At 40.5% G+C, this 27,362-nt stretch overlaps 1 protein-coding gene across 1 annotated transcript in view; it reads left to right on the top strand.

Annotated features, from left to right (window-relative positions):
* Positions 1-27,362, top strand: part of dnah9 (dynein, axonemal, heavy chain 9) — a 213,947-nt gene that overhangs the window by 19,736 nt on the left and 166,849 nt on the right. Inside the window, exons 12-25 of the mRNA XM_051939132.1 lie at positions 5,285-5,411; positions 5,973-6,119; positions 8,212-8,320; positions 11,892-12,133; positions 12,310-12,445; positions 15,619-15,815; positions 15,936-16,198; positions 17,263-17,424; positions 18,325-18,547; positions 18,767-18,933; positions 22,684-22,827; positions 22,986-23,145; positions 24,303-24,458; positions 27,184-27,316. Of these exons, the coding sequence (XP_051795092.1) occupies positions 5,285-5,411; positions 5,973-6,119; positions 8,212-8,320; positions 11,892-12,133; positions 12,310-12,445; positions 15,619-15,815; positions 15,936-16,198; positions 17,263-17,424; positions 18,325-18,547; positions 18,767-18,933; positions 22,684-22,827; positions 22,986-23,145; positions 24,303-24,458; positions 27,184-27,316 (2,366 nt within the window). The remainder of the gene's footprint in view (positions 1-5,284; positions 5,412-5,972; positions 6,120-8,211; positions 8,321-11,891; positions 12,134-12,309; positions 12,446-15,618; positions 15,816-15,935; positions 16,199-17,262; positions 17,425-18,324; positions 18,548-18,766; positions 18,934-22,683; positions 22,828-22,985; positions 23,146-24,302; positions 24,459-27,183; positions 27,317-27,362) is intronic.

Below are 27,362 nucleotides of genomic sequence, written 5' to 3' on the forward strand. Positions count from 1 at the left end.
AATTTTTTCAGGCAGATTGTACCAACTGCCTGCTCTGTAACCTGTAGTTTTCAGCCTGGCCACTGGAACAGATAAAAGACCTCCGCCCGAGGATCTCAAAGCGCAAATTGCTGCATTTGGTACTAAGAGGTCAGAGGTATTGCTGACAAATAGCTCAGGGCCTTTAAAGTAATCAGTAAAATCTCAAAATCTGTCCTAAAACATAGAGACCAGTATAAAAGCAGGAGTGATGTCATCATGCCTCCTGATTCTGGTTAAAAGCCTGGTGTCTGAGTTCTGTATTTAGACTTGTCTGTCATTTTTGAAAAATGGGAGTTATGTGTTGTTATTTCTGAGCACTGTACATATTTAATTTACTGCAGTTTTTTGGTCAAAATTCAATTTAATTCAATCTTTAATCGTCATTGTCAATAAACAATGAAATTTCATTCCAAGCATTTCATACATGTATTGCAATGATATAAAAAAAACTGCAAAAATGATGCAAGACCCTTCTCCCAGTCCTATAAACACCCACTGTGTAAGATTAACACACAGTAATATACTACTTGATTATTCAGTGCAGGCACAAATGTAATAAGTAGTAACGGTTAAAGTGGTATTGCAGCACACAGAGGGAACGCACAAACAGTTGTTTGAGTGATGTTTGAATAATGCGACAATGCAAAGTCCAGTTCACAGCTATTGTAACAGTGGGGTATGGTTAGTGTTTCTGGATGAGGCACAGAGAAAGGAGTGGGGTAACAGTTTAGTATCCTCACCGCCTGAGGATGCAGGCTATGGGCCTGTCTGGTGGTTCGGGCTCTTATGGACCTGTACCTTCTACCTGAAGGCAGCAAGTGGAACAGGTGACGTGCTGGGTAGTGTTGACCACGCATGATGTTGTGCACTCTCCTCAGACAGCGGATGGTGTACACACCCTGTCAAACTCGTCTCAAAACTTTTGACAGGGGGTGTAGATGGTACTGACCTCTGGGAGAGTAATCCCAATGATCTTTCACGCTGTTTTTACCACCCACTGGAGTGCGTGCTGATCTGCCTTAGTGCAGCTGGAAAACCACACTAAGAATCCGCATGTTAGAACACTGCTGATGGCTCAGTTGTAGAAGTTCACCATCAGCTGCTTTGGGATTTGGGCTCTATTCAGCTACCGTAGGTCGTGCAGTCATTGCTGTGCTTTCCCTACAACTGAGGTGTTAATGCTCCAGGACAGGTCCTTAGATATGACTACTCCCAGGTATTTAAAATTTGTCACTCTCTCCACCACCTCACTGCCAGTGGAGAGTGATTTTGTTGTGCGTTCCTGCGGAAATCAACAATAATTTCCTTGGCCTTCCTGATGTTCAAGGCCAAGTTATTGTTCTCACACCATGACAGTAGATGTTGTACCTCAGTCCTGTGTGGTGTCTGATTGTTATCATTGATGAGGCTGAGCACTGTGGTGTCGTCGGCGAATTTAACGATGAGATTTGATGGACAGGTGGCGGAGCAGTCATGTGTGAACAGAGTGTAGAGCAGTGGACTGAGTACACAGTACACATCCTTGGGAAGCTCTGGTGTTAATAAGGAGTGAAAAGGAGGTGTGCCTGTCAACTCTCAAACTGTGTGCGGTTTGTTAAAAAGTCCACAATCCAATTGCACAGGGTGCTGCTTATACCCAGGCTAAGGAGTGTGGCTCGGAGTTTGAAGGGCCGGATTGTATTGAAGGCTGAGCTGTGATCAACGAAGAGCAGCTTTGCGTAGGTGTTTTTATGCTCTAGATGTTCCAGCAGGGTATGGAGCACAATAACAATGGCGTCCTCGGTTGACCTGTTCTCCCAAATTGGTATGGGTCCAGTGTTGATGGTATTGCTCCTCTAATGTGTTTGATGACCAGTCTCTCCAGACATTTAGCAGGTATGGAAGTGAGTGCCACAGGTCTATAGTCGTTTAGACATGTGACATTGGACTGTTTGGGAATGGGCAGTATTGTGGCTGCCTTGAAGCTGGCTGGGACCCATGCTGTGGACAGTGACAGGTTGTAGATGGAGGTGAAGATGTCCGCAAACTCAGCTCTGCAGCCTTGCAGGACTCGGCCCAGCACTCCACCTGGTCCGGCGGCCTTCCTGGTGTTGATGCTGCGGAGGGCGAGTCAGGACTGGGGCAGTGTCAGTATTGGAGAGGGAAGGCAGTGCAGGGTCAGTGTTCTCCCTGTCAAAATAGACACAAATATAATTTAAGTCCTCGGCTAAGGTGGGGTCCGCTGAGGTAGATGTAGGTCTGTACTTGTAGGCCATATAGCCTTAATACCCTCTCACATCTGCCTGGGGTTTATGAAGCTAGCAAATCTGGATAGCTCCATAACCTCTTGTGGTATAATTTGGCAGTATTGATGCCTTTCCGCAGTTCAGCATTGGCTGTGCTGTAAGCAACGGGCTCCCTAGATCTAAAAGCTATATTCTTTGCTCGGAGTAGTTGTTTTATGCCATGTGTCATCCAAGATTTTTGATTTGGTGACGCACAAACTTGTTTCCATGATGTAACGTTATCGACACAGAAGTTGATGTTGTTTAAAACATTTGTGGTGTAATTGTCCAGAGTCACGTGTGTGCGTGCCCTGCCCTTTAAATACATCCCACTCTATGTGCTGGAAACAGTCCTGAAGCATAGGAATAACATCCTCTGTCCATGTTCTAACAGGTTTAACAATAGTCTCTTTTGATGTTGGGTGTATACTGTGGGTGCAACAGAAGTCGCAGGTGGGGACGGGCCTGGACCTTATTTGCATCTGCTACATTGGTATACACCTGATCCAGAGTCTTATCTCCTCTAGTAGCACACTTCATGCTTCGATGGAATTTGTTTAGAACTGTATTTAAGTCAGCATGATTAAAGTCCCTGGCTGCAAGAAAAACACTGTCTGGATGTGCTACTAGGCAGTTGTTAATGCTATCATAGACCTGTGCTAGCACGAGCTTGGCATTAGCGTCCTGTGGAATGTACACAGCACAAATGTAAACAGCAATGAACTCCCTCGGGGGATAAAATGGCCGGCACTTCAACAGCATGATTTCCCCATCTGGACTGCACAGCTTACTGTGACGTCCGTGCACCAGGAGTTGTTAATATAGATGCACGTCCCCCGCTGCGTCTATGCGTGCCGCCATCTTGAAATCCACCGGTGACGTACTGAGACTGAAGACAAATGAGGTTGAAATGGTTCAGTCTTTTCATTATTCATATAAAATATAGAGAAGAGATGGGGGTTCAGTCTCCAAAGTGTAGCATCTTTACTACTTTCGCTGATTTCATGTTTGTAGAAAAATGATACACCAATCAGGCAAAGCATTATGAGCACCTGCCTAATATTGTGTTGGTCTGCTTTATGCTGCTAAAGCTCCTCTGACCCAGTTGGCATGGACACAGGATCTATGGGGATGTCCTGTGTCATCGGGATGGTGGCGAATTCTCTGCCATAGGAGACGGGGAAGTGGACGAGGGGTTGCTTGACCTACAATGTTTAGGTCGTGGGTACATGTGAAAGATCCACATGAATGTCTGGACTCAAGGTTTCCGAACATAACATTGCATTATAACAAGATGATCGATGTTATTCACTTCACCTGTCAGTGGTCATAATGTTGTGGCTGATTGGTGCATAATCCAGCATTTTCTTGATGGCTGTATATTTTTTTCCCTTCAGTTTAAAAAAAAAAATGTGATCAGAACAACAGTTAACAGCTGTTTTTTTGTTTTTGTTTTTAAATATTCATTATGTATTATTTTCTTCTGTTGTATGTTATCTTTTACACATTCAAACACCCCACCCCTATGTTCCACCCCTGTGTTCCACGATGTGCTTTTGTTTTCTATAGCTATACAAATGTTTTTATAGTTTTTTTAAGCATACAGAATATAACAAAGATAAGATAAGATAAGATAAGATAGACTTTATTAATCTCACAAAGGAGAAATTTAACATTACAGGGCTCTTAGAAACAAAAACAAAAAACAGGAGGGCAAAAGTCACGAAAGTGCAAGAACAAAATAATAAATATTGCACATAATAACAACTACACAGTAGTGTTATACAGTCTGATGGCAGTGGGGATGAAGGACCTGCGGTAGCGCTCCTTCTTGCACTGAGGGTGTCTGAGTCTCGTGCTAAAGGAGCTGCTCAGCTCCACTACAGTCCGGTGCAGTGGGTGGGAGCTGTTGTCCAGCTTCTTTCATTTTAGATTTGCTACTTGTCCATTGAAGTTTTGAAGAATATTCTTCAGCATTTGTAGTAATGATCACAATGGAATACACAATGCAGAAGGAGAAAATTTAAACATGGTTGAATTAATATAGTCAGTTGTGGTCCCTACAAGTATGGGACTTTAGTAAGTGTGAGTGTGTATGCAGTAAACCCAGAAGTATGTGAATAAGATACACATCATAATGTGCACACATACGTAGATACTATTACACACTGTAAGACAGACACTCATTCTTTATGCTTCACGAGCTTAATATCACGCCTTCACTTTATGTCCCCCAACCAGCATAATGGGATGATGAACAGCACCAGTTCTGTGCCCTCAATTTACTCCCATCAGAAATTAGAGCCCTTGTTATGCCGTAATAATCATCACCGTTGCCTCCGATGAATGCCACCATTATTATACATATTCTAGTCAGGAACAGGACGGGCATCCTCACTCATTACCCTCACAGATAAAATGCGGCGTGATTTATGGCCATGACCAAGGCATTTGATTGCCTCTGCGTCTGTGGTGCCACTATCAGGAAATGAAGCTCACAGCAGAAATCCAATAAGGAGCACACAGTGCGCACTGAAGTTCTCATCATAATCGTGGCTATTTACAGATTGATATAGCTGTACAGAGCCCTGACATATTGTCTGTTCCCAGCCTCTCACAGATGAATCAGCGTTTATCCTCATATTACACACCCCCCCACCATGCCGGCATCTAACCCTCCTTCACTCCTCTCCCTCCGCTCTTATTGTCTGCTTGATATGGACGAGCAAATCACGCCTCTCATTCTGTTTACACCCTCAGAGGATTGGGAAAGTGGCTCAATCATATGCCTTTTAGCTGCTCGTTTTGTTGCTTATGTTAATTTCCATGATGTGTGTCGTTTTCTTGCCTGTGGCCTTGTGGAATAAACCCCCGCCCTTTTAATGGAAATATGGAACAATGTTATACTCTCCCTGTAAAGGTACAAATTGTTTTTCTGTGATAATAACATTTTCCGTGGTTGTGATCGCAGATTGTCTGCTTTGTGTTTGGCATTCTAGATACTCCAGCGACTTGTATGAGACATGGACCGAAACTGTGGGCGAGAGTTCTCAGTACAGCCTCAGCTTGCCATTAATCAGCAGAGACCCAGCTACTCAGCTGATCTCAGTCAACTTCAACCCACAGGTTTTTACATTAAGCCCACATGCTAGAAAACCTGATCAGAGGCAGACTGCTAGATGTGTCGCTGCTTGTACTTTGTTTGTTCAGAATACTACTGGACAGGGTTTGAGTGATTTCTTAGTTTGGTGATATATCAAACTAATCTGTTTTATTAAATATCACCCAGTAAGTATCATTCACTTGGCCGCAGCTCAATAAAGAATATGAGTTCTCTAATGAAGTTGTATTTATTCTGCACATTCATTTTCCTAATTAGGCTGGCCAGTATTTTATTTTCAGTTTTAAAGATTTAATATCAATGTAATTATGCTGCTATGAAGAGCTGCAAGCCCATATATTATTATTTGAATTTTAGTGGAATATATTCTGCCGCCATCACCAAAACTCTTGTACTATTCATATTGTAAAAAAAAAAAAAAAAAAAAAAAAAGTTGTATTTACATTGCTTTGGTTAAATTGGCTTAAAATAAAGATAGGTGCGAGTTTATAGTATGCTAGTTTAGATGTTAGTCAGGAATATTATTAGTTTACAGTGTGCCTAATGACTTTATGATCTCTTCCTAGCTGGTGTCTGTGCTCAGAGAGGTGAAGTACATGGAGGCCGGACAGACTGAAGGCATCCCTGAGACTGCAATGCAAATCTACACCACCAGGGGGCAGCTGTGGCAGTATGTGGCCAAGCTGGACCTTATTGTTGGTCAATACAACAAGGTTGGTTCAGAAAAGGCTGAAATGTTGCACTTGTGCCTTTGTGAAAATGGGAAACCATTTATTGTAGTTGTGACTGTTTAGTAGCACTAACAGAACACAGCGCTGCAGCTCCCTACTGAGTTATAATGCTGTCTGATCTGAACACACAGGCATAATGCACATTCAAAGTGATTGAGACTGAGTGATTTTCTCTACATGCTCATGAATCTACTTAGACAAACTTGCTTGTGAAATGCTACACTTCCAGGTAATCCAATGAGAGTAGCGAATGTATGTAGCAAACAGGACCTTCTATTAGGTAATTCAGCATGCTTTCAATGAAGCCAATTTTTCAAAATGCAGGCTAAGAAACAAGGCTCAAGTTGTTGCTCAAATACTCCATGGCAACAATATACTTCTGCTTACATCCCTCAAAGTCCCCAGTTTATGGAAATATATTTGCAGAACTGAGAGCTAGAGAGCTTATACATAAATGCAAGTAAGAAGGAGAAATAGTAGTTACAAAATCAGTTACCTTGTTTCATGTTGCACTGTTACCACTTTATCGTTAAATTGCTCTGTAATAATGCCACATTGACAATATTCTTTTATTACAGGAAGACATATATGCTCCTATATCCATTCATACATTTTTTTTTCTTGTCTTGAAGAATGCAGTGGACATGTAGAATATGAAAGAATAATTATGCTCATTATAGCTGTTTTATGTCAGAGTGAGGAATTGTGAAGTGGTGCTCTTGAGATGCTGCTGCCGCCTCCGAGGCATGGGTCTGACAGGAGTAGCCAAGCTAGCACTAAAGCTTGCATTTTTATTGCCAGCTGTGCACTGCTGGCTGTATAAGTATTTACGGCAATGTTATCTCACAGACCACACTGTCTGTCGATCTGCTGAAGTGATCGTCACAATGTGACACAACTACTGAAAACACAGTTTGTTGTCTTGTTAAGCTGTGTCGCTGAGCTATTCCCTGTTCAGTATTTGATGTCTCTCCAGTCAGGCATTTTGAACTGAGCTCTCTAAAGTGTTTTGCTGAGCAACAGACCCACACATCAAAGAATCTGAGGAGGAAATTTAGCCTACAGTATTATCATTTTGTTCTGATATCTATTCTAGTGCAAATATGAGGCAATGATTTCCATTTTGTTTTTTTAAGTTAATGATTTCCATTTGCTTTGAGAAGATTATGTTGTTTTATGGCATTCTCTTTAGTGCTACCCTCTCATCTTATCTTCTTGCTTTGATATGGCAAAATAAACTGCTCAACATTTGCATTTACAGAAACATTCGGACTACTCACAGATGAAGCAAGTAACATTAATTAGCGTTGATTCTCATCACAGCGGTGCATGGTAGATGCAGGAGAAATGGGGTGACCAGGTTGGAAGGTCTCTGAAACAGCCAGGATTGTGGGGTAGTACAACCGTTTGAAGCTAGCAGTATGTCTACATTTGATCATGTTTATGTGTATTTTTCTGATACTGTTCCATAAATGTCAAAATCACTGTGCGAATCAGCTACACTCAAGAGAGAATAAGTGCTGTTCATTTACTCCTGTCACTTTACACTGTTGCTGTGATTGCTGTCAAAGCTAACAAACAGACAGATTTGGATTTGATCCTCCAATTATGCTAATGAGGATGACCATTATGTAGTTTTTGCCCGAATAATTTTAATGACAGAATTAATACATAAAATACACCGCAGATACTGTCACATTTCCTATTGCTGGTCTTAATGAAAACTGAGTCCGGGGATAAAATGGTAGTTGAAATAGTGTAGCGTAATACAATATATGAACAGTCACCGATGTAATTAAATCAGCCACACATATCACAGCTACCTCAATGAGATTATTGTGGTTATAAAGGTACAGCAATTCACTGCTTCAGGTAGCTAAAAGTTTGAGTCCAATTAAATCATGGCAACATGTAACGATGGTGAAATAGTGATTTTAATGAGGATGATAATCTGTCCTGACGCTCTGGGCTTCTGTGTGGCTTTCAGTGGCAGTGATATTAAAATGATATTTCTCTAGCTGAAATTCACATCACATTCTGTGTCTCTTTTCTCTCCCCCGTTGTTTGGCTGCAGGTGATGCGCTCTGTGCTCGACGTGGAGCAGCCTCTGGTTCAGGGCCAGCTCAGGGACATTGATGCTCAGCTCAGAAAGGCAGAGGAGAGTCTGAACTGGAACAGCCAAGGTCTGGATGCTAACCGATAAGTTGCAGATACTGCTGCTGAGAAATGACACATTTAACTGCCTCATTTTCTGTTGTCATTTCACCCACATTATAGAAAACCTTTTTCACATATTGTAGTGGTGTTTGTCCATGCAGATAGTTCTGGTCTTATTTGTCCTAGTGTTGAGATATACATAACTTCCTATTACCCTACAGTGGAGATTAATAGAATTCATAGTGGTCACAGCATTGAAAAATTGGAATACAACTCCAAGGGAACATGTCTTAAGAAACAATGTCATAGTGAATAATTAATATGCTTTACTGTGCTTTAAAAATACTGAAAACAACTACTGCTAAATAGTCCCCATGAAAACTGTTGAGATATATTTTGAAATATGTTTTTTAAAAAATATTTTATTGAGTGTTCAGGGGTTTATTCAGGGGATTTTGATGGAGAGAGTTAACAGGATATATGATGTAGGTTTTCATTTTAGTTTACCGTTGATATTACCGCTGCAACACTAGACGAATGTTTTGTACGTGATCGGGCTGTGTTTGCTGTACTTTATTCACACTGTGGAACAGGGCAAGAGCCCCGTGGTTTGCCGTGTTTCATTATTTGGGTAGAAGACTAATACCCTTCCGTGGCTGCATTTATGTACTTTGTTTCACTGACAGAGAGCAGAAATCTCAACATACACAAAGATTGCAGAGTATTTTTTTAATTGTGTTTTGCAGAAAAAGCAGCAGATAACTGAGTTTCTCCACAAAATCCTTAACATTATGTTCACTATTAACAAAGTGCAGTGACTGCAGAACCTTAAAACAGAAGATTATAGCATGTGCAAGTGTGTGTTCAAATATAGAATTATAGATCATTCATCTGGAAAGGGTCTCCATTCTGTCCACATAAACATCATACATTGATAAGCCACAACAATAAAACTCCTGACAGGTGAAATGAAGAACACTGGTCATTTTGTAGCAATCCACTGTTCTGCTGTAAACCGCTGGGACGCGGCCTTCAAAGAAATTATACTTTGTCAGGTACCACCTACCCAAGCGTTGTTGCAGACCACATATAACCCCCCCCATGCAACGACCCTCCTGAATGGTTAGCAGCACAATGCACACCATCACACCACAAAAGCTGACCTGCCCGCCCAGCCTCTCTAGATCCCAATCAGGTCAAAGATCTATGAAATGTGCTGGAACAAGCCTGTTTTATGGAGAGCCCAAAATCCAGAGGATCTGTTTACAACATCACAGTGCTAGACACCATAGACATCCACAGAGGTTCCATGTCCATGGCCCGACGGGTCAGAGGTGGTGCTTTAGTGGCACAAAGGGGACCTACACAATATTGGGCTGATGGTTTTAATGCTGTCGCTGATTAGTGTTTAGATTTAAAGTAGAGCTGGAACGCGCTGATGCTGTCAGTCAGTGAAGAACAAGAAGATTTAGCATCTTATAATTTGCTAGGGGGTAAATGAAAGGGGAAAACTGTACGCTAAGGGGCTAGCATACCTAAGTTACAGCATCATTCACCAGATGTAGACTTGCTAGCCATGTTTTACCTGCATTTTACATGGCTTTCTCCTCACCTTCCACAGCTATGTGTTATTGTTTACATCCTTTCCTTTGCTATGGTAAACAACAACCTACATGCTAAAGACAATAAAGTTTGCAGAGAATTTGAAATGTGTGATGAGCCAGTTTGAAGTATCCATTTCAATGACAGTGCTCCCCTCCATGCATGGAAATGTTCCACCAAAACAATTCCTCCGTTGCTGTTTTGTAAGGACATCTGTCACTACATTAGGATCTTAGTGGCGCCTAAGACTGTGATTAGTGTAACGAAATATGAATAAACCAGAGGACATACATGCAGAAGACCATTATCCAGTGCTGACAGTGCTGTGAAGACAGCTCTGGCTATGTGAGACTAGCTAAGCATCTTTTCTTCACTCTGATGACAGCGTTTGAAATCCTGTAAGTAAAATACTAAAAGCATTTATTGGTTCAACCAGATGACTTTGGCTTGTGCCTACCTATCCAGAATGCTGTTGCTGGATATATGTAGCAGAGGAACACAAAAGTCCTGACTCTATGATGACCATGCAAATATTTATTTATATGGATATTTTCAGATTATTAGAGAAACATGCCTCCCTTATTCCTCTCTCCCAATGTTTCTCTCCATCCTTGTCATTTCTGGGGCAGAGCAGACTATGAACAGAGAGGCTTTGCATTTTGAAAAGCATATAAAAGAAGAATAGGAGAGGTGTTCAATCATTGATAAGCTTTGATTGACACAGAACTGACAGGCACGTTGTTCGTTTCCTCGACTCCGGGGTTCCCAGAGGAATATAGCAGAAATGAGAAGAGTGTTTACGGTACAAGCCAATGCACTCAGCTGTCTGTGGGGACAAACTCAGAGTCACTCTACAGATGAAACATTGACTACACTTGCATCTGCTTTATGTTGTGGTGTATATATGGATGTGTGTGCATTGTAGCTTCTTGTCTGCTTTGGAGTTATGTGGGTAAAAGGGCACAGGATGGTGGTTTCATCTCTATGTTTTTTTATTCTGACAAGCATAGGCTTATTCAGTGAAAAACATGTCTGAACGGATTTACCAATTAGGAAAACATGGCATTCCATGTTTGGGCTGATAACATACCTTACATTTGTATTAGCATTGCAGCCATGTGCTCCAGCTTTAGTTTTGGGGTTTGGTGGCATTTTATTAAAACTGAATACCTCTTATTTTTATCCACTTTCAAGATCACACTTATAATTACTTTTCAAAATGGGTGAAGAACACTCTGCATATGCTTATGTTTTGTGTTACCTTTGTAACACATATGAAACACAAAAATAGTACAAGCACTTCCTATAAATACAACAGACTATAGAACTAGCTGCTCCAAGGATAATATCCAGGAGTATGTAAAAAATAGCAGCATTTGCCTCAAACAGGGTACTTTGAATGTGCCCTATTTGAGTTTCTGCATTGAAGCGCACACTGTTAGCTTCTCGGAATGGGACAAAGTGATTTTTGTTACAGATTTGCTAGATTTCCAGACTTTTTGTAGGCCTGTCAGGGTTCCAGTGTGCAACCATTTTTGCTGCACATGCAATAAAAATCTGTCCTGTGGCTGAACATTTTTATTGGTTTCCACTGCTCCTGACATTTAGCAGACTTGTCCGTGTGGCTAGGGTGACCCATGCATGTATTACAAATCACTCACTTTCAGCGGAGGTAAAGTTGACATAAGAGAACCTTTTCACCCTTTTTTAATTTTAATTTCAATTTTAATTCTACACACATGAACTGAGTGGGATCCCAAGGCTTCTCTGCATAGCTTCATGGCAGCCATATGTGGCATTCATGACCTAGAAAAGCACTCAGAGAGAGCCTGAGGGCACTGAAATGATCAGACACTAGATGGCCTTGTAAGATATGTGATAATGAATGTTTTCTGGCAGATTCTACTATTTTCCTCACACGCTCCAACTCACACGAGCTTCATTTATGAATTTATTTTGCACCCTTCTGACCTCTTCATCACACATCTCTTTCAGGTGTTTGGCCCTATATCCAGGAGGTGCGGGACTCTGTTAGCGACCTGGAGAGCCGACTCCAGAGAGCCAAGGACAATGTGGAGGAGATCCAGAGCTGCATGAGGTCCTGGGCCCACCTCATATTTGACAGGAAGGAAGGCAAAAAAAATGCTGTGCTCAATCTGGACAACAGAAGAGAGAGGCTTGACAGAGTGTACAGACTGATTAAAACCTCCGGGGAGAAGATCCACTTCCTCCTGAAGGTGCTTTCCCAATGACTGTGTTACACATCATAATTGGCTATAAGTTACACTCATGTTTCTGCATTCTATTGTGAGGACAGTGATGTCAAATTTGCACTGAAATACATTTTACTGTTATTTTCAAATTTAGCCAAGATGGTGACTCAGTATAAGTGTCATGCTTTCTTATGTCTTAGACCAATGAGGCACTGTTCAGAGCTGAGCCATCCTCTGAAGAGTGGAAGGCCTATGTGGAGTACATTGACGACATGATCATACACGGCTTCTCCAGCAGCATTGAGCGCTCCCTCAAGTTCTTCCTGGATAACACTGGTAGAACATTCAAGAACACACATAGTAAACACGACACAAAAATATCAAATCACAAAAACAAACACTTGTATCTACAATTTGTACTGTCTTACTAATTTTAGTGCCATTACTACTGCTGTCTAAAAGCCAGAATGTTGCAGCCAACCCTCAAATTAATATGAGAAAATTCAGAGCTGTAATTCCACAGCATTCCTCCAGCCAGCACTGAATTGGACAGCGTCTTCGCAACACGCCCTCAGGGGTTTTGATGTCAATTGGGTGTCTGCCTCTATTGGCCGTGGACATAAAATAGTTCTGGACTTTCTCGCTGGCAGGAGTTTTGTCAGCCAGTTTAGATGGACTGGGATGTAGTTCAATACAAGGAACACTGCCAGACTGCTGGTGTGGCCAATCTTTCTTCTCCTTGTTCATTCGCTTGTGCCTGATCATCTTCTCCTTTCCCTCTCCTTGTGTGGGTTCAAAAACTCTTTCATGATTAGAAAGGCTCTGAACTAAGTGAACTGACCTGGGAATAGCTCTGGGACAGCTATGATAACAGCAGGTCCAGTCTCTGAATGCTCTTGTTACATTTTTAGCAACTGTGATCTCATTTTTCACAGCAATGTAAAGTCCAGCACTTCTCTAAAAACAGCAAAACACTGGCTAGCTGGGAGACATCAAAATGCCTTCTGTGCAATATGACACAGTTATAATGCCAGAAATCATGTATATACACTGCTGTTCAAAAGCTTGGGGTCACTTCGAATATCCTTGTTTTTGAAAGAAAAGCATTTTTTCAATGAAGATAACGTGGTAAATGACGATTCTGGAAACGGCTGATTTTTAATGGAATATCTACATAGGGGTACAGAGGCCCATTTCCAGCAACCACTTCTAATGGTACATTGAGTTAGCTAATCGTGTTGAAAGGCTAATTGATGATTAGAAAATCCTTGTGCAATTATGTTAGCAGATGAGGAAAAGTGTGACTAGGAAACTATTGAACAGTAGGGTGTGTGTATATGTCAGGGTAGAGACTGCGATTTGGTAGAGTTGGAGTTTCTACCAGTAGAGATTGCGATTGGAGTCTCTACCAGTAGAATTGGAGTCTCTACTAGTAGAGTTTGCGATTGTAATCTCTACCAGTAGAAACTCCAATCCTACCAGTAGAGATGGAACTTTAAATCTGACCCCTGCCCTGACCCTAACCTTAAAAGTCTAACCTTAGCCCTGACAAATCTCTACTGGTAGGATTGGAGTTTCTACTGGTAGAGGTTGCGATCGCAGTCTCTACTGGTAGAGACTCCAACTTTACCAAATCGCAGTCTCTACCCTGACATATATATATGCAGTACTTACATTTATTTGATAATTTTTTGGTTTATATTATATAAAATTTGAACACCTGGTAGCAACGTGTCCACCATTTTTCAAGTGCCTACAAGTGTTACCAGTACTGCAAAAATGGAGGTTTACTGTATCAATGTATCTTTCATCATCACCATTTGGTCATGCTGCATTTATTTTACTGTCGAAGTAGGTTTTATTTTGCTTACCCACGTTTTAATTTGTGTTGATTCAGTGCAGGTCTCTTCTCCGCTCTGTGTTGACACACATTCAGCTGAAAAGTTCCTGAATGTTTGTCACACAGTTGTTGATCAGACCAGAGTCACCAATTGTAAGCTTGGACTGGGTGAGCTTAGAAAATGTTTCAAACTGAAAGGTCTGTTCACAAGCTTTGGATAATTTTCCTTGGTTCAAGAGAGGCTTTTTTTAACCTCTATCTTCAACAACAGGATTCTGTAGTGCTTTGCTTTTTTCCTTTTCTTGCTCTGTACTCCAGAACAAACACATGAGATTCATCTTGGTCAATAAAATATGCATATATTTTGTAATCTTCAGAGACAAAAAATGTAAAATGCTCCCAAACTATTGCAAGACATTTACTTTAAACTTTTAATAACTTAAAAAAAACTAAATAAAAACAGTGACTATTATCAGAACCAGTTAGCTTAACTGTCAAGTTTCTTTGCTCAGAGAGAAAAGTGCAGGAGTCTGGGATTTCACACATAGTAAACTGAAGCTAAAATATAATGCCCACATTTTTTTTTTTGTTGGATTCCCATCCCTAGTTTTGGATCAGTCTCAATCTAGAACCTTTATGAAGATCAAAATAGAAGTGATTTTAAAACGTAAGGCTAAAATGAATACATAATGATCAGAATTTTACTTTTTGTCTCTTCCTAAATTGCACATTTTGTTAGGTTGTGGTAACTTGTGTTATCTTGGAGATATTGTTGGGTACTTACTTTCAAGTTTCTGGAACAAATGTTATCTACATTTTATAGTGTTTGCAAGCTTCTCCTTTCTGTTATTAAGAACTCAAGATTTGCATATTTTTTTGACTCTATGATGTCTTCAATCAAGATGAATGAAATGTAATTAGTAAACGAAAGAGAATTAGATCATTTGGATTAAGCTTTTGCTGCTTCAGTACAGGAAAAACATTTGAATCTATTGAATACTTCCCCTCAAGTTTGATTTTTCATTGTGGTATAACATTGACATTGACAATGCCATTCAACTTTTAACTTCTCTCTAAAACTAAAAATCACTCTCAAATGTATATTATAATAAAACACACAGTGCTTTGCAGGGAAAAAAGCAAAATAAAAAAGGAAAGTCAAATGAAAACTAAAACCTAATACCAAATCATGAAACACATGATAAAATTAGATTAGATGGAAATGTAAAATTGCCAGTAAGGAATGCTAAAATCTAATATTAAATCAAGGACAGATTGAAACACATGATCACTACTGTTCACCGGCCGAGCCAAGCAGAGCCCAGTATGCCGGTCTAAGGGGACACACAGGAACAGGAGTCAGCAAGTAATTTTGAAGCAAAGCCAAACAGTGGCATTGTAAAATCTATACAAAACCTTACAAGGAGCCAATATAAATATGCCACCTTAAATCCAATAATTAATATCTCAGGCAGCAGTGTTCTGCACCAGTTGGAGTTACAGAGGGGTGCTTTGACTGGTACACGAGTGCAGGACCTTTGAATGGCTTTGGTGTAAAAAAAAATAAAAGCAAATGCACTTTTATAGATTTGCAATTGGCAGGAAAATGAAAGAAAGAGGGATTTTTGAAATTTTCAATTTTTGCCCTTTTCTTTTCCTTTCACTCCAGACCAGAAAGCGGCTGTGGCCCCTCTGTTTGAGGTTCAGTTGGATCTCAAGGTTCGTGACATGGTGTTCACTCCCTCTCTGGAGTTTGGTGCTGGAGACAGTTTCTTTGAGGTGGTGGAAAGCCTCATCAGTGATGTGTTCAGAATCTCATCATTGGTGCCACGTCTCGCCCAGCACAGCCCTTTCCCTCACTACCAGGTACAGCTGGTCTGATGCAGCACTAACACCTACAACTTGTCAGCTATGTCAGTTGCAGTGTCTTCAGTACAGGTCACTGTTGTTCAACGTGTCACGTGATTTCTGACCTTTTGCCCTCAGGCTGAAATGGAGAACATGGCTAACCTGGCAGACATGCGTCACCTCCTCATGGAACGTGTGCAGAGTGCCATGGCAACGTGCTGCGAGTTTCGTAACTCTCTGGAGCGTTACAGCTACCTCTATGTGGATGATAGAAAGGAGTTCATGCATCAGTTCCTTCTGTATGGCCACATTCTCACCAGGCAGGAGATGGAGGTTTACAGTGACAATGGAATTCCAGAGAATCCACCGACTCTTGACGATTTTAGAGAGCAGGTGGACAAGTAGGTAGCAGTCACAGTGTGGGAGTGTATGTATGTTTGTGTATCCTTAAATAGCTGTCATCATGTTTTTAGCCATTTCTCCTTGCAGTGATTAATGTACAATTATCCCAGTGAAGATAATTGGAAATGATACAGGGTTTCTGCAGGGCATTAAAAAGCATTAATAGTCATTAAATTGATTTTGTGAAAATTTAGGCCTTAGATGGCATTAAAAATCATTAAATTTGATTCTCAATGGCATTAAGAATTCTTTCTGCAGTTTTCAAGAAAAATATTTGACAATAATAATATATAATAGACTGTGATTCGTCAGATATGTGCATCTGCATAAACATGCTAAAGCATTGCGATAATTCTTCCGGCTGTTAGGGTACAATTGCCAAAAACTGCATGTTTTTAAAGTGGCTGGCAGGCTGGAGCAGGTGGAGGAGAGCTGGGAAATGGGGAAATGCAAATTCCAGCAAAAATGGCTAGAAAACGTGGATTTCAGAGAATGACTGCAGCCTGTGGGTGGTCAGGGGGGTTTTCTGGATTCAGAAATAGTGAAATGTAGGGACAGTTTTCATATAAAAATCATCTTTTACAAAAAAAACAAACCCGTGTAATTTGTTGAGGTTGTGGCATTAAAATGTTTACAGTATAGAATTAAAATAGCATTAAAAAGCATTAAATTTGCCGGGCTGATTTCTGCAGAAACCCTGTAATAGTTAGGGTGTTTGCTGCACAGTGGCTCGGGGATTCGCACTGTCGCCTCACAGCTAAAATGGGTGGAGGTTTCATGTTCTCCCTGTGCATGCATGGGTTTTCTCCGGGTACTCAGGCTTCCCCCCGCAGTCCAAAAATATGCTGAGGTTAACTGATAATTCTAAATTGTCTGTAGGTGTGAATGTGAGTGTGACTGTTGTCTGTATATGCAGCCCTGCTGTAGATTGGTGACCCGTCCAAGTCCAGCCCCCTGTGACTCCAACGAGGATTGAGCGGTGTATAGACAATGGATGGATAGGTGGTTTGGATGCACATGTCTCTCACTGCTGAACTTCAGTCTGTTTGTCCTTTTGCTGTAGTTATGAGAAGATCTATGAGGAGGTGCGTGGTCTTGAGCCTGTACATGTGTTTCATGGCTGGATGAGGGTGGATGGCCATAGCATGAAGAGTGCCCTGCTCAACACCATCAAAAAGTGGAGCTTCATGTTCAAACAGTACCTCATCGACCATGTAACTAACAGGTATGGCATGCATCCTCAGACAAACTCTTTCATGAAATATTACAAGAAATTGCAAGCAAGAGTGAGACTTTTTTGTTTGGTCTGTCATGACTAATGTCTCAGGGTGGCAGTGTCTTTAACTGCAAAGGAAGAAACCTCTTGACCTTACCAGTCTCTTCGTCTTATCTCCATGTATCTAAAATTAAAATGGTAAAACTCTTTACCATTGCTTTGTGAAGTCCCTGCCTCTCTCATCACACACCAACTTGTCTATAACTCTGCTCAAACACTGTAAAAAAAAATCTTACACAATGGCAAATGGTAATATTGGAGTTATTCAGTCATACATGTTTGAACCAAGAAGAATAATGATACAGAAAACTCCACCCTGCTAGCTAACAAGATTAATTGTTTGATTTGTTACATATGACGCCCTATAAATCTGCACTTTTGAGACTCTTCATACTGCCAGTTCATAGTGAAAATGCTCAGCTATAGTGTTATTTTGCTCAAGATTTGCCTTCTAGCGAATCAGAAACATCATATGGATATGTTAACAAGTTAAACAAAAAAAATCAGTTTTCACTAGAGGGAATCTTAAATGACCGATGCCAAGCTATTTATGTAGTCTGGCATCGTAGGAAGTCTTTATGTCCAGATATCTTTAATTTAGTAATTCTATAAGTTTCAATGGCATTTAAATGGATTCTGTATTACACTTTCATAAAAATAGGATACTTGAAATGAATGGTCAAAATCAAAGCAGCAGAGGCTCAAAGTTATATAGCCAGAAGGGTAATAATGGGAAATAACCCCACTCAACCAAATCCTTAGAAGTCATAATACAGCACAGCTGATGATGGAGCCTGAGCAGCACTTCTCTGATCTTGATGTGTACAATTACCGCTTTTTATCACCCAGTCTCTCAGATCTAGAGAAGTTTATTGCCATAACTGAGGCTGGTCTAGGCCAACAAGTGGAGGAAGGTGACTACGGTGGCCTAGTGGGGGTCATCGGTCACTTGCTGGCTGTTAAAGAAAGGCAAAGCACTACGGACACCATGTTTGAGCCTCTACAGCAAACCATCGCTCTGTTGAAGGTGTATGAACAAGAACTGCCTGATGTGGTTTACAAGCAGTTAGAGGTAAGGACTGATGTTCAGTCAGCTCACGTTATTTTCTCGCACCGATTCTCCATTTTGTTTTCTTCAGCCGAGACAGAGTCATTTCTCTTACTTCTTCTTTGTGTCTTCCAATCACCCAACCCTGTTCTGACTCTTTCTGTTGGCAATTCATTATCTGTCACTTCTGCCTTCCTTGCTTATCCTCCTTCTGTATCTATCCTTTTTTCTATCTATCTGCAGGAGTTGCCAGAAAAGTGGAACGCCATGAAAAAACAGGCGGCACTGATCAAACAGCAGGTGGCTCCACTGCAGGCCAAGGAGGCAGCCAGCCTACGTCGAAAGTGTGCTTCATTTGACGTCGAACAACACACCTTCAGGGAAGACTTTCACAAAAACGGACCTTTCAGGTTAAAAATCTCTTATCATCTAAATTTTATTGGAAACACAATATTTTAACTGCATAATTAGCATTTCAAGCAGTATAGGAACAACAAATAGATAAATAACCATATTAATCTAGTAAGCTGACATAAGACCATTTGCAAGTATAACGTCTTACATATAGAAATTATAACAGTTGTAATCATTATTTCTTATAGTTTTACAGACATATTTAAAGGATATACGACACTCAAGACTGTGAGTAGTTTTACAAGAGGTTCTAAAGCCAAAATGTACTCATTAGATTTCTTCTTCTACTTAAGTCTGTCAAAAATTATGATCGTATTCAATTTAGTTTGCTAAATGATCTGGTTCCATCAGACCCTCTTCTACCACGCTGACTCTTTTTGTACGCTTGTCTTGACAGTCTCTCAGATTATGTATGATTTCAAATCAACCAGTATTGAGTGGGAATGAGTTATTACAAGTCTGCATTGGTGCAGGCTTACTGCATCAGTCCTCACAAGTGCAGCACATGCTTTGTGTGCAGAATGGAGCAAACACTGACGACCTGCAAATGTGAGATCTGTGTGGTTATTTCAGGACTGCCCCACTAATAAATCAAATGAAATGGCTTTTGTGAAACTGTTAAAATGCATGTATTTGGAAGTAAAATCTGTGGAGCTATGTCCACAACAATAACATGCTTTTCACAAGACCAGGAAACTGAATTATCTCTGCTATAGCCACAGTTCCTCCTAAATGTACAGCCTGTAGGGTTTTCCATGCGTCTAACACAGCAAACACACAGAGAAACAGTTTCCAAAGAAGAAAGAATTCTCATGAATGGCTGGAAACGACAACAACAAATCACAATGGAGTTTGAAGTCATAAGCTTATAGGAAGCAAGTGATTGATTTTATTTGTCTTATTGTGTTCTTTTGTTTTAACTGTATTTTCCTGTAAAAACACTTTGTACAAGATAAGTGGGAATATTTTGGAAAAAGTTTGCTAACAATGTTGACAGTAGAATTGGAATGATGCATTCTCCAGCAGGAGGTGGATAGCAGCATAAATTCTCACAGATATTAAGTAGATGTCTTAGATAAAGGCTACAACTTCCCTAAGTCTACCAGTGTTAAACAGACCCTCCATAGTTTTAAGCGATTGAAATTATTTTTTTGATAATGTAGATAGTTTTCTTGAAGTGGAGCACAAAATCAACTGCAGTACATAAAAAAAGATAGTACGGATCATGACTCAATAAAAACACTCACAGTATTCATTTTCCAGCTTGATGTCATCATTTTTCAGGTTATTTTTTGCCATGTGTGAAATTATTTACAGAAGTACAATCAGGATCTGAGAGTAGTGGCTTGTTTTAGTGGCGACAAGTTACAGAGCCCTCCATGGGTCATTGCAAGTATTTTTTCATTTTAGGTTACAATGCTTTGTGTTACTTTGCAATGCCTTTGGGTTTTACATTCATTTTAATCCGGATTTGTTGTTCTGGTCTAGATTAGTTATAAAAACTGACAGGTTAAGTTAAACACTCTGCAGATATTACAGAAAGCAGACGATATTTGATTCGGTCTCCAACAGTATCCTGCTGCTGGTTGTGAGCAACTGCAGCTGCTCTGACAGGCTGTGATGGCGAAGCTGCTGGATAGTTGGTTAGTGTTTAGACATTAGCCATAATCTGAACAATGGCTGCAGCCAGTGACAGCGCTGTCGTGCTGCAGTCATACATTGTGTCTGGGCAGCAGTCGGTGAGAGAGCTGCTGAACCAGCTCCTCTAGTTGTCTTTCTTAGAGCAGTGGTGCTGAGTACTATCTGAACAGACACGTCAGAGGGTGCGCTGACTCTCTATGTAGTCTCTGGGCTACATGATACTGTATCATAGTAAGCTACAGTTTATTTAGTTGTGACTACAGAGAGCCCATGCACCAGGAGCTTTAACTGTCACCAATGTTTTGTTCATGACTGCATGATCAATAGCTGTAACATGGGCAACATGCAGTGGTAATGTGGATACAATGATGGTTTTACTGGCTGACCCCTGTATTGAAGCTACTGTACTACTGGAACTCCTTAACAGACGAATAAGCACATCTGTCACAGAAGAGAGTTCAAATAATAACAGCTGGACATATCCATAGTAGCACAGACTGAACCACAGCTGCAGCTGAAGTCTGAGCAGTAACCATATCCACATAGCCCTATCTTCACCATCACAGTCAGGCAGAGTCGCAGCTGCTCACAGCCAACAGCTGGATGCTGTTGGAGATCGGCGTTTCAAAATGAGCAACGAGCAATAAATGCGTCTCATAAAGTGTCACATCTTCTCTCTTTCATCTTTCCACTCTGCAAAATGTTTTGTTAATGACTTTACCGACACAGTAAATGTTTCAATGCATCAAATGGAATGTAAAACATATTGCGAGATAATGGAAAATATTGTGAAGGAAATACAAAAGTGGGAATCCAAATGTACTGAGAAGAAACACAAAAGTAGCACAAAATAATGCAGAATGAGATCATTCAGAATGTTTAAAAAGGCTTGCAAGTCAATGTAAAGGCATTTCAAGCATTGCAACGTTATTGAAGGACAATAATGCACTAGTTATCTCAATAAAATGTTCACTATAACAAGCTGATAGCTGTATTGCAAAACTGGACCTTGTAGAAGTCCTGATCTGATCTCATTGAGAGTGAAAATTTATTCATAAATAAATAAACCTCACTGACATACATAATATAGTACGTACTTTGTACTTCAATATGTATGCAAATGCATAAATATATATTTATACGGACTTGATTTGATTACAATTGTCCATCCATCCATCCTCTATACACCGCTTTATCCTCGTTAGGGTCGCGGGGGGTGCTGGAGTCTATCCCAGCTGACTCGGGCGAAGGCAGGGGACACCCTGGACAGGTCACCAGTCTGTCACAGGGCTACATATACAGACAAACAATCACACTCGCATTCACACCTACGGGCAGTTTAGAGTAATCAGTTAACCTCAGCATATTTTTGGACTGTGGGAGGAAGCCGGAGTACCCGGAGAAAACCCACACATGCTCAGGGAGAACGTGCAAACTCCTGATTACAATTGTGCTATATCAAATTGTCATCTTATTCGTTGCCTGTTCTTCTACCTGCTAGAAGGTGTGATAGTTGTTGAGAAATAAAAGGATTAAGACCTAAAGTTTAAGACGATCTGTCTTATGTCTGCGTCTTATAGTGTATTGTGTGTCACAGTTTATTCATTGTTCATATGCAGGTCAAAAAGGCAAAATGAGGTTAAGTTTTCCAGATTCAGACAGCAATATTCCCTGTGTAGCTTTCTTTGGTGACTAAGTTGACTGAGTACCTTTGAGAAGATAAGAATGTCACCTTTCCTCGCCTTCTCACTTGATCATAGACAAGTGTTATCTCGAGGCTCTCACAGCTGACAAGGCTAATTGAATCTTACCATAATGATAATTAATTCATAGGTAGAGATGCTTCGTCATAATGTCTAATTGTCAGATTAGTTATGTGTGTAATTGCTCTCTTAATAACCTGGTGATTATTTTCCCATTAATGTCACGGAAGTCATTGTTAATTGTCACAGAGCTGGAGACTCTGGTCTGGTTATGCTGCAGCCAAGTCAGGTTTAGGGAAATGGTAGCCTTTTACTACCCAAACACAACCTGATTCATACTGTGATTGTGCAAATGTGTGTGTGTTCTGATGATTGCCTGTGTTCGCTCATGCATTTGTCCAGATTTGACAGCAAAAGGCCCTACCAGATGTTGGACTCGTTCCACGGGCAGATCCAGGAGCGGGAGGTGGTGATGGCTTCCCTGGTGGAGGCTGCCAACCTGTTCGAGGTCTCCGTCTCAGAGTACAAGCAGCTCAGACAATGCAGGTAAAGACCGAAGCTGGAATGAGAAAACACCCAAAGCCTGTGCCAAATTTGAAACTAATGAGCCATTATACCAGAGATAGGCTTTTTACATTCACAGTCAGTATCTGAAGTGTTGCCATTTTCATGCTGGATTAATTTACTTCTTCTTCATCCCCCAGGCATGAGGTGGGCCTGCTGAAGGAGCTGTGGGACATGATCACCATGGTGGAATCCAGCACGGTGGCGTGGAGGACGACTCCCTGGAGAGAGATCCATGTGGAGGACATGGAACTGGAGTGCAAACATTTCGCTAAAGATATTCGGGTGCTTGATAAAGAGGTGAGACATTCTATTTTACAGAAACAGCACTGCGGCTTTCTCATCATACACATGTACAGTTTATGATTGAAAACTATTTGGAAGTGTGCAACATGTATCCATATCGTGACCAGCTGTTTAACAAATCACCCTGGTTAAGTGAATTTCTGAGATTTTTTTAAGCATGTTTTTAAACAAACTTTGGATTAATACTTGATTTTTAAATGGATGCATCATTTGAGCTTTTTCAACCTTAAGATCCTCCAAAGAATACTAGCTTTATGTAGTTTACCGTCCTCCCGAAATGTATTCACATGGGTCATACACTGGTCATCTTGCAGCTAAGGGGTCAGTTACAATGAGCAATGTCTTCTATTGCAGACAAGAGATCTCATGATAATTAGCTTATGCACATATAATCCATGTCTTTGTGCAGTTTTGTTGTCTTTGGAGTTTCAGTGAGACAAAGACATGGCTAGTGCATGTACATCATCAAGGCACCTGCACACAAGTAGTTAGGAACAGCTGTACATGTCCAACGTTACATGAGCAGTTGATGTCTCACACAGATAAATGATAAAAAGGCAGATTGCAAAATTACATAGGGAAATGATCGACTAAGCAGGTTGCATGAGTAAATGATGAAAACAAAATTTTCCTCACAGTATGTGGCATGTAGTGTTCATGCCTCATATTGATAACGTTGGCATAATTATAGCTAGTTAGCTACAGCTGATACACTGTCAATGGCAGTTGTCATTTCAGCCTGCAAAACTGGTGGTTGCTGGCTAGAAATAAAAAGCTGCTTTTGAGTTTCTTCTGTCTGAAATCAAGGACTCTCTGATTAGAAAATTGTTACTAATTTAACATCATACGTCTGCCCCATTATCATTGTAAACTGCATTTCTGAAGTACAAGAACATAAAGCTTGTTAGCTTGCCAAAAGCAAAGAAGTATTACGAAAAGGAGAGCTGTCTTCACTTTCAATTGCAACTGCCTGTTACACACCCTTGGGTACAGCTGCGGGGAAACACTAAATGAATGTAACTGCGTCAATGCCAACTTAGTTATTTGTACTGGAATAACTACAGCTAAATTTAGATCCTGAGCTGCAGCTGCAAACTCCCTCGTCTCTGTCAAACACCTCTGTTCTGATTTAGGGCTTTTTTGTCTCATAGGTTAGAGCGTGGGAGGCCTTCACAGGTTTGGACAGCATGGTAAAGAACCTCCTCACCTCCCTGCGTGTTGTGGCAGAGCTCCAGAACCCAGCCATACGAGCCCGACACTGGCATCAGCTGATGGCTGCTACTGGAGTCTGCTTCACCATGGACCAGGTTTTCAGTTTAAGACATAATCATACAGAAATTGCTTTATTAAAGTTCTGTTGCTGCCTTAGAGTGAATCTTTTTGTATTAGGACTATACTTGTACCAATTTTAGATTTTAATATCTGGAACAAGCCGTGGGATTAGTAATGTGGCAATCATTTAAGGGAACTTCAAGATTTGATTGTTACATTTAGTTCAGATATTTTCTTCCCCAGCTCTGTCTGCATTCTCCCAGGGCTAGTTTGTACTGCAGAGGGAAGATCAGATGAGAGTTATTTGTACTGTTACAGCTTTGCTCGAAGGCTGCAACAAAACAGTGAGACAAACACAGTGTGGTGACTAAAACTGATTTATTGTAACCAAACAATCCCAGAATGTGCACAACAAACCACAAACACAAAACCCAAAAACCTGCAGCTAAAAGCTCCTGCAGGCAGCAGCTCCAGACCGAGAGAGAGCTGCAGTAGGAGTGAGGAAGGTTGTATACAGGTGATCAACTTGATCCCAGGTGTGGCTCATCAGCTGACACCCCTCAGCTCCAGAAAGACATGAACACCTGTCCAGGTGGAGGTTCGTCACAGTACATTCCAGTCGTTTAGTTTGTACAAAAAATACATTACAGGAGCTAACTGGTGCACTTTCATATTTATTTTTAGATATTAAAGACTTAATGGAGGTCAGCTTGTAATGTTCTCAGTAACTCACTAATGTACATTTTGCTGGCTGCAGATTCTCCACAATAGGGATCTTTTTAGTTATTAGCAGAGCTGTTCTACTCCTGCTACACGATGCCAGAATAGGAAAGTAAAGTGACAACAACAGCAGCAGTTGTGTCACCTGCAGACAAAGACACTAATAACCCTCATCACACTCCTTCTTTTTGAGGGACATCCTCCTTAACATGACTATAAACATGTAGTAGAATTTTCTGTAGCACGGACTGTCTATTTTTTTTTTATCTGAATCACATTCAAAGGGTGGAAATCTGAAATTTCACAGTCTGTGACTATAATAATGACTTTGAAAATAATTCCAAGAAAAACTGTAAATTTTAAAGTTTTAAGCCGGTGCAGGTGCTTTGCAAACATACGCTACCATTCAAAAAGTTGGAGTCACCTGACAATTTCATGTTTACCATGGAAATTCACACTTTTATTCATGTGCTAACATAGCTGCACAAGAGTTTTCTAATCATCAGTTATCCTTTCAAGACAATTAACGAACACAGTGTACCATCAGAACACAGGAGTGATGACTGCTGGAAATGGACCTCTGTACCACTCCGTAGATATTCCATTAAAAATAATCTGTTTCCAGCTAGAATAGTCATTTACCACATTAACAATGTCTAGGCTGTATTTACCGTACCTATCTGGAGCTTTTGGCAAACCAGTAGAAAAAAGGTTAGTGCCCTCTCTGCACATCTGTACATTTTCACCAAAAACTGGCTTTGTCAAGGAGATGATACACTACTCAGAAAAAATGTAATTTTGAAAAAGTAAGCTGTCAGCTTTGTCTGTTTGCTGTTCAGAAAACTCTTTCTCTGTGTAAGCCACACATCACTTACTGACAGATCTGTCGGCAGTTGTTAATTGGCAGACAGCTGGGGAACAGTGTAGTTATTCTTTGTAGGTAAACTTTTGAGAACATCTTGCAGTTGTTTTAAGCTAATCATTTTTAAAGCTCTGAATTGAGAGCTTTTCAGCTAGGAAACGTGCTATTCTTTGAAGCTCAAACAGATACAGTAGGTGACTGTCTTCAGTAACAGTTGTCAATCACGTATGAAACTTGACCAAATGTGATGTATCATATGATTTTACCATCCCTATTGCTTTTAAGTGCCTGTTAACATGGCTAGATTAAAATGCTATGGGGCCACTGGGGAAAAATCTGTTGTTAAACCCCTATTGACACTCAGAATACATGTAAGTTTTATTATTTACCCTAACATTCAGAAACCAAGCAGTACTCTAGAAGTGAAATGATGAGTTCCTCATTTGTGTTTTACTTAGTTAAAATATTTATTTAATTTTATGCCCTTGTAAATCTTTCCACAATGACAGAAGAGGAGGACATATTAATAATGACAATTATTGGTAGGTTGGAGCATAGAGTGATGGATTAATACTATCTTAAAACTGTTGGATGTAACAAACTTTATAACAAATGAACTTTATAAAAAAATAAATAATAATGCATTTTTAAAAAATTGATACAGTGTCCATCTACAAGATTAGGCCACAAGCTGGCTGTTAGATGACCTGACACTAAATATACACTAACCACACATTTGCAAATAATCTATATTTTACAAGATACATGTCTTGATGCTGGAGATGAATAAAAAAGAGAGGAGAGAATTTGAAATTCTGAAATTGATCAGAAAAACTAACAAATTGTATTTTTCTTAGAGAAGAACTAGTGAGTAGTACAAGGTTAGCAATTAGGAGAGAGACTGCTCCTGCTGTGTTGTCATCTCCTTAAGGTGGCACACGTGTCAGAAATGCAGCTTATGTTTGAGCTGGTACATGACACACGTTTAGCTCTGTGACTGCAACTCTGCAGGTTGATTAGAATCACTTGATTCAGGTCTCTCCTGGTAATGACCATAAGTGTCCATGCCACTCTAAAACCAGCAATCTCAACAGAAATATGTTATTAATATTATCATATTATGTAACATAGCTTATCTGAGTTGTGGGTAGAGCACTGATATAGCTTTGCCTGAGCAGGAGACCACTCTGGCTGACCTGCTGCAGCTCAACCTGCACTGCTTTGAAGAGGAGGTGAGAGGGATCGTGGACAAGGCTGTTAAAGAGATGGGGATGGAGAAAGTCCTTTCTGAGCTCAACTCTACATGGACAGGTACAGGAAGGAGATACTTTATTTTACCCAGACTTTTACCTTCTGA

Source organism: Acanthochromis polyacanthus, chromosome 19 (genome assembly GCF_021347895.1).
Source record: "Acanthochromis polyacanthus isolate Apoly-LR-REF ecotype Palm Island chromosome 19, KAUST_Apoly_ChrSc, whole genome shotgun sequence".
In the NCBI taxonomy this organism is placed as follows: Eukaryota; Metazoa; Chordata; class Actinopteri; family Pomacentridae; genus Acanthochromis; species Acanthochromis polyacanthus.